Genomic DNA, 7603 nt, shown 5'->3' with positions numbered 1-7603 from the left:
ACACACATTCACATTCACGCGAATTTCATCTCTCATCAGCGCGCAACATTTACAACTTACGTCGTCGTAGCCGGCAAATACCTCCACCCCCCTCCAACCCTTTCTCGCCCCCTCCCACCCTCGCCGATGCGTCTTGCGGACGCGTGGCGACGAGTGCGACGACGGCGGCGGGAGAAGCCGCGGTTGTCCACGGGTGGGTAGCGTCGCGACGCCCCGCGGGGTCACCCCAACCCGGAAGCTCCGCCCCTGTGGAAGTCGGGCCGCCAACCGGCGTATCCAGCGCACGGGATACGGTAGGAGGAGCCACCGTGTCGTCATCGTTGGCGCCAGGTAAACGGCGATCCTCTCAGGGCCCGGCCGTGGCACTCGGCCGCTTAGTATCGCGCCGACTCTCGAGTAAATATCTTCTTGTTCCTTTTTTTTCTCTCCTCTCTCGGAGTCCCTTTCTCTCCCTCTCGCCGTTCCCTGGATTGCGCTCGCTTTCGTCCACACCGCACCGTTGTGCCCGGATTCAGAACACGCACGAACTTATGTGGGTCTCGCGAGCGAAGCGTCGATCGTCCACGATCGATCATTCCTGAAGTGACGGTCGTTTTTCGGTTTCGATCGGCTTTACTTTGCCTCTGACGCTCGGAGGCGCGGGGAGGACGCAGATGGAGACGAAAACGGAGCCGCTGACGCCGCCGCAGACGCCACCGACGATTGACAGACCGATGCATCAGCATCAGCATCAACATCAGCATCAGCATCAGCATCAGCATCAGCATCAGCAGCAACATCAACATCAACATCAACATCAACATCAACATCAGCAGCAGCAGCAGCAGCAGCAGCATGTGGTTTTTTCAACCTCGAAATGGGCCAAGTCAAACTTCCTCAACGGCAGATACGTCCAGCCGCAACACGTTCAGGCGGCGCACAGCGTTCCTAACAACCATCAGGTCCTCAGTAATTGGTTGAAGGACCCTATCGCGGCCCTGTTCACATTTCGGGGTTGCTGCCCCCAACGCCCTTATCTGTACTATCAGGGTCATCCGGGTATGTTTCCGGTACCGCCACCGCCGCAGCCGCCGTCGTTCCTCGCTCGGAGACCAACGGGTCAGAGGCCCAAGAAACAGTTTATCTGCAAGTTTTGCAATCGACAGTTCACGAAGAGCTACAATCTGCTAATTCACGAAAGGACGCACACCGACGAGCGACCGTACTCGTGCGACATATGCGGAAAGGCTTTCCGCAGGCAGGATCATCTGAGGGATCATCGGTAAATATTTATAATTCACTTCCAAAATGCACGCTTAAATTCTGGTGGTCCGGCGATGATAATACATCACATCGACGGTATAAAATGACGTTTATAGTATAAAATAGAAGTTGTAAAATGATTTAAGAAGGCAAGATAATAAATCATGGAAAGAGGACCGCGCGATTTTAATATGATACACAAAACTAGGTTGTTTATTAAATTCTATTATAATAATGCTGTGATAGCGAACTTAGATAAATTTAAATTTAAATTTAACTGATTTGTCCACAACTGAAATTAAAAGTGAGTAAAATTATATCAGAATTGTAGTAGGAGATTTTAAGATAAGAATAAATTGAATTGAAATAACGTAACGTTAATGGGATCTGTCGTAATTCAAGTAATCCATTTAACGGATATACAATACGGATATACAATAAAGCGATAAATGCTATATATATCGTTCAAGAGAATTTTCAAAAATGTTCTATTTAGAGAACGTCCACGAAGGAACTTTCCTTGAACGTTCCCAGGTAATCTTCCGTGAAGATACGCCTATTCTTTAACTTTTTTCTCTTGCCCTTGATTCGTTAAATATATTACCCGCGAAGTCCTTGCAATCCTTTTTACGACCTTTAGAAAGTACTAAACATACAGAAGTAAAATATAAAACGAGCATTTTATGATGCTTTTTTATTCGTACGTAAATATTGGTAATTTCACGGGTCAATGATGTTGCGCAATTTTACTCTTTTTAAAATTTATATACATTTAATTTTTGGATAAAGAATATGTTGAACTGCAAGAAAAATCGCTAGCATACTGAAATTCTTAGGAAACAGGTTTTGCGTAGTTTAATAGTTTAATCTTTTTTAGAAATTGTTTAATATTTTTAGAAAATTTTCCTTAAAAAATTTTTGATATATTTGATATTGCTTATCTGCCAATTAATAATTCGGAAATATTTTTTTCATCCATTATTCCCTGAATGTCAGATTTATTGTGCTAATTCATTTATCCAGCATGGTATAATTCTCAATCTATTGTTATTACTGTCTGGCTATTATAGTAGACTGAATAATTTTTCATAACGAGTACGCACATCGCCCGCAGCCCATCTACCGATTAGCCATCACCCATGTATAATATCGGGATATTTTTTATAATTTAAGAACATTACACATGTAGATATTATAATATTACATTTCTATAGCAATATTATATATTGTTTGAAAATAATATTTCTATTTCGAACAAAGCTTTGAACATTTCTCAAGTATTTTTAAAATATATTTTCTGTAATTACACATACGAAAATAAAACAAAGTTTAGCATACGTATCAGCACATATGATATAAGCATAAATATAAGCATCAATAACTGAATTACTATGATTTCGGTGATATTCCACTAATTGTATAAAATTGTACAAAATTTCGTGAAAAAATTGAAAACAAGTTTCTTGCACCCACAGCAAAAATTCTTGTTCCGCTTATAAGCATTGCGCACAAAGATATCGATCATATATTTATTGATTATTGATGATATCATCCGTACGCCTGTGAAAACAGAAAATATCAATTTGCTTTTATCAACTATTGTTGATGGTAAATGCCATGTGCAATCACACATATCAAAGGTAGAAGAGAAAAATTGATTAATCGAAGAAGAAAGCAAGGGTTACCAAGCGTCATAAAAGAATCGAAAACTATTTACAAAATTATTTATCAGAAAAAAAAAACAAGACAGAAGGTTGCCAGCTCGAATCCGTAACCAGAGCTGACTAATTTTTTACATTTTAGATATATACACAGTAAGGAGAAACCGTTCAAATGCAACGAGTGCGGCAAAGGTTTCTGCCAAAGTAGGACTCTGGCGGTTCATAAAGTCATGCATATGGAGGAGTCGCCGCACAAGTGCACGATATGCGGTCGGAGCTTCAATCAGAGGAGCAATCTGAAGACGCACCTTCTGACGCACGCGGACGTTCCGCAGGACCTCAGGATCGAGACCTCGGTGTCGTCGGACTCGAGGATCATGTCCTCTACCGAGGTTAGACAAATGGCAGAGCGGGTGAGCGGTCTTCTGCCGATACCGAAGAGCAGTACGCACAAACTCGGCTTCACTATAGAGGACATTATGAGACGTTAGAGACCATAATTACTTCTAATTTTAATCTGCGTGCATTTCACCTTTGCGTTTGCTTTGTATCATAGTTTCTCATTCTCATTAAAGTCTACGAAGTAAGTTTTATTATATACTTTATTATTATTATTATTAATCATATATTTTAATTTGTGCGCTCTTCTAGCACCAGCTGGATTGGCGTCAAGAGTGCCGAGAAAAATCACTGGTAATATTTTTTTTTTATTTTTTTTATGTGAGTGTCACCAATTTAATAGTCGAGTGTATTTAGTTGCAATTTCGTTGAAATTTGCTTTTCTATTGATGTTCACTACCAACTTTTCCCTCTCTTCCTGTCGCTCGCAATCTTAACGAGCTGTTACTAAAGTATGTGCGACGTTCTGCCTCAGAAACGTATAAATCGTACCTTTTGAATGAATCAAATCATTGTTGAATTTTTTTTTCTTTTTAAATAACTACCATTTTTAATAATTAAAATTATATATTAATAATCTATTATTAATTATATTTTTTTCTATAAGAATTTCTATAATAACGCTACTTTATTTAAAGCTCGTCAATTGCAATCATATTGAATTTTGATTGACAATTGATTGCGCCAACAACTCGTTTACAATTATGTAGTGTATAAAATTATGATTATAGATCATTGCATTTAAAAGTTTTGTCGATAGATTGACACACACATCTTTTTCTCCCTCCTATTGAGAATGGTCTGATTGTTCTCAGTTTCTGACCTTATTTCAGTCGAACCGTTTGTCACATCATCTTATCTTCATTTATCTTACGACTGTTCTTGAGACAATGTATAGCAGACCTTTGTTTTATACGTGCACGGTACGAGCAGTATGGGAAAGAAAACATCAATATAAAAATTAATTTGAAAGTTGCAACTAATTCGGACCATTGTTTTATATATTTGCGAGATAATTTGCTAGTTCATATTTCAATATTGTAAGAAAGCAAAAAATCAGTTAAACCTCAGTTAATTTCAATTGAAGTTCCTGGATCTTTGTATTCAGCTTTGAAAAAACATAATAACTATCATGCTAGTTTCGATTTCTGTAGTACTTCATTTCTTCACGAGCATTCTTTCTTTTTTTCTTTGTGAACAAACTTAAGATACATACGCAAACCGCATTTGTTGATAGATCGGCATTCTCAAGACTCTGAAATTAATACAAAATGGACGGCACGCAACTACAGTACGACACTGTAGTTACAAGAGCAAAATTACAACTTTGAACTTTAAACAAACGTAAATTACAATGAAGTAACTAATTTTGACGTTAGTAATGACACAGAATTAGCAAGGATAGGTTCTTGCTAATTCTGTTTGAGGTTTTATGCAATAGCACAGTATGTTAAATAGAGACGTTGCAGACTGCTATCAAGTACAATTAACTTGATATAATTTGCGTTTGCTTTTAATAGTTGTCTGTTATGTCTAGTCAGAGTTAAAATTTTTTTGAAATTATCTTCCTCTCATATCTGTCTTATTTTCCTACAGAATAGATTACGTGAACAAGATTGTTTCAAGCGAACCGTTGTTGATGCGCGCATATTAATGTAAATTTTCTATTTTAACACGTGGAAAAGAGATTTTATTTTATTTTATTATGTGCACGCAGATTTTTGTGTATATTCTTCTCTTTGTAAATATCCTTTGCAAAATATTTATATTATGTCGAAAACATATATATCTAATTATTATTATATTTATATTATATTTTAAATATATAATTAGCATCATATTTATATTATATCATATAGATATAAAATTAATTATATTTATCTTACATATTTATATTAAATATTTATACTATTACGTTTAAGAGTAAGTCTTGTGAATATTCAGCGAATCTTTTGATTCTTATAAGAATTGCGTATAAGAATGCGTTTATATGCACATTGTCCCACGTCAATATCTTTGACGTCTTTTCGAAGGCGCGACAATATATCTGAAGCAAAAAATTGTCACGATGAGACATTTTGTCACAAAACAACGAAGGGATTTTAAATGTCTGTGACAAATGGGACAGCCTGTATATGTTTCTTGATATACATTATATTATTAGATACTATAAACTCATAGTTCACACGAAAACAGTATTCACTGCACGTCGAGTCGAACTTCGCGCATTTCAATTACTTTTTTCTCTGACATACGATGCTGCTGCTGATATACTTCACTTTCCCCATCAGGCATCGCGGTACTACACAGACTTCGCGCGTACGATCGTTGTCAGTCGAGAATATTCCCAATCTCCGACGTTTTCCAACATAATTTATTCGTCGTACATCACGAGGAATCTAAGCTTCGTTGCTTCAACGCGCGTGAGCGCTGTACAAAATCTCGATTAAGAGCCGTGGAACATGGCGGACGTTAAATAATTCGTTCGACGTGTTCATAAATCGAGATACTTATACAACGTAATTTACTTACAAAGTTTCGTAAATAATTCGAGTCATACGTCTTATCGTTTTGGACCACGACACGTCGTGCGTGTGGGATTAGGAACGAGGAACCCGCGATGAGAGACGATACAGATTTAATTACGCGTAAATCACAATTGTGCCGCGCGAGGAGAGTGTCCGTCCCGAAAAGTTTTACGTGTTTCACAAGAGAGCGTACGGTATCCAGGTTCCTAAAGTGCACTCACGATCCGGTCGCAAGGCGTCGAGATAATTAATTGTTCCTCGACGAGACAACGATCTGTGCCGGGAGGGTGCGACGTTACCGTGCCTGTCGTGTATATCGACGGTGTTAATCGGGTCTCTCCGGCCGACTAGATATCTCCGTTTCCCGTAAAATTAGAAATTTAGATCAGATAAGGGCGGGAGAAGGGAGTAGGAGGACATTTCCTGGCCAGTTAGCCGCGTCACCTTTCCCTTCGATGCCACCGGCGACTCAGGCACGACGGTCCCACAGATTTCTTTTTCTTTTAATCTGAGAAAAGATACTGCTGTATATGCTATCCGTAGACCACCCACGTCTTTCACGTACAAGGTGTATACAGAACTTTCGTAATTTTTGTATAGATTGTTTGACGAGTTTGGAATCAGTTTTTGAGGCGTTAGGAAAATTCGTTGGGAAGAATAATGACTTCTCAATATCTAATATCGACAATTGATTTTACAAAAATTGAGATTTTTTAACAATTTAACTGATGCTATATTTAAATATTTTTAATAAAGTTTTGAAATTAAAATATTTAATATTGAAAGTTAACATATATGATCAGTAATGATCCAGTTAAATAGTAACCAGTAATATCCAAGAATCTAGACGAGAAGATACTCGACACACCCTGTATGTTCGATTTCGACTTGATTCTTCCTTTCTAATTTTCATTTAACATGCGTGTTTCCAAGTTTCGGCTCGTACGTTGAGTTACCAACTAATTTAAGATCGTTGTAAATATTTATATTCGTGTAGATAGTCTGTCTGTAGGTGTGAACTGTCTTCTTCTATCGTGTAGTTTCGCCGTTCTTCGATCCGATGAAGTCGCTTGTGCCCTTATCGGCGCGCTGAATGTATATAAAGCGCATTTAAGCGACTTGGAATATTATCGGATTTGGCGCGGTTATCTGTTATTGTACGATCATACCAAATATAATGAGAGGAACAAGAGAATACCTCACGCTAGTCGATCGTAATGTATATTTAAATGTTGTTGTTATTCATTGAAAATAAAAATTATTCCAAATGAAATGGCTCATTTACGTAACGACGGTCCCATAGTTTTGAGAATCTTCGCCTTCGTCTTGTAACTCTAATCTAATCTAGTAATAATTTTTAAGCCTGTCATGTAATTTTACATACTTTTTTTTTAAGTTCTCGACTTGTGATAGAAATGTATATATTTCCATTGTAAATCGTACAAGTTTTAAACTTGCTTATGTAATTTTACAAACTTTTCGTAGTATATAATACACATATTTTCGCACGTTGGCCAGGTTAAAGAGCTGTGGAGTAATTCTGTGAGTATGACTCGTTCAGAGAGAGGGAGAAAGAGAGAGAGAGAGAGAGAGAGAGTGTTCGACGTGTCCGGGTTCAATTTAATCTCGCGAGAGTAAACAAGAAGTAGTTCCCTCAGCGATCCCTTTTCGACGCAAGTCGTTACGTGGATCCACACGGGGAACGAGGCTAACCATCATTTCCGACTTTCCCGACAATAGCCGGCAGTTAACGCGCTTGCCGGTCAGTTAGTA

The 7603-nt window shown here is 38.1% G+C and overlaps 1 protein-coding gene across 1 annotated transcript; it reads left to right on the top strand.

Annotated features, from left to right (window-relative positions):
• Positions 1-397: 397 nt before the first annotated feature.
• LOC112463589 (protein odd-skipped) lies at positions 398-3841 on the top strand. Its single transcript, XM_025030054.1, has 2 exons — positions 398-1261; positions 3046-3841. Exons 1-2 carry the CDS (start codon positions 654-656, stop codon positions 3392-3394), a joined length of 957 nt encoding a protein of 318 aa, XP_024885822.1. The 5' UTR covers positions 398-653; the 3' UTR covers positions 3395-3841.
• Positions 3842-7603: the final 3762 nt, after the last annotated feature.

The sequence above is a fragment of the Temnothorax curvispinosus genome, unplaced genomic scaffold (assembly GCF_003070985.1).
Source record: "Temnothorax curvispinosus isolate PA1 unplaced genomic scaffold, ASM307098v1 QBEX01013447.1, whole genome shotgun sequence".
NCBI lineage: Eukaryota > Metazoa > Arthropoda > Insecta > Hymenoptera > Formicidae > Temnothorax > Temnothorax curvispinosus.
Note: the sequence above shows the minus strand (reverse complement) of the source record. Positions and strands in the feature narration are given on the sequence as shown.

Excerpts from the sequence above, each read along its gene's own strand:
- LOC112463589 (XM_025030054.1), top strand. The coding sequence starts at position 654 with ATGGAGACGAAAACGGAGCCGCTGACGCCGCCGCAGACGCCACCGACG. Across the intron at positions 1,262-3,045 it reads GATCATCTGAGGGATCATCG|ATATATACACAGTAAGGAGA; the intron begins GTAAATATTTAT and ends TTTACATTTTAG.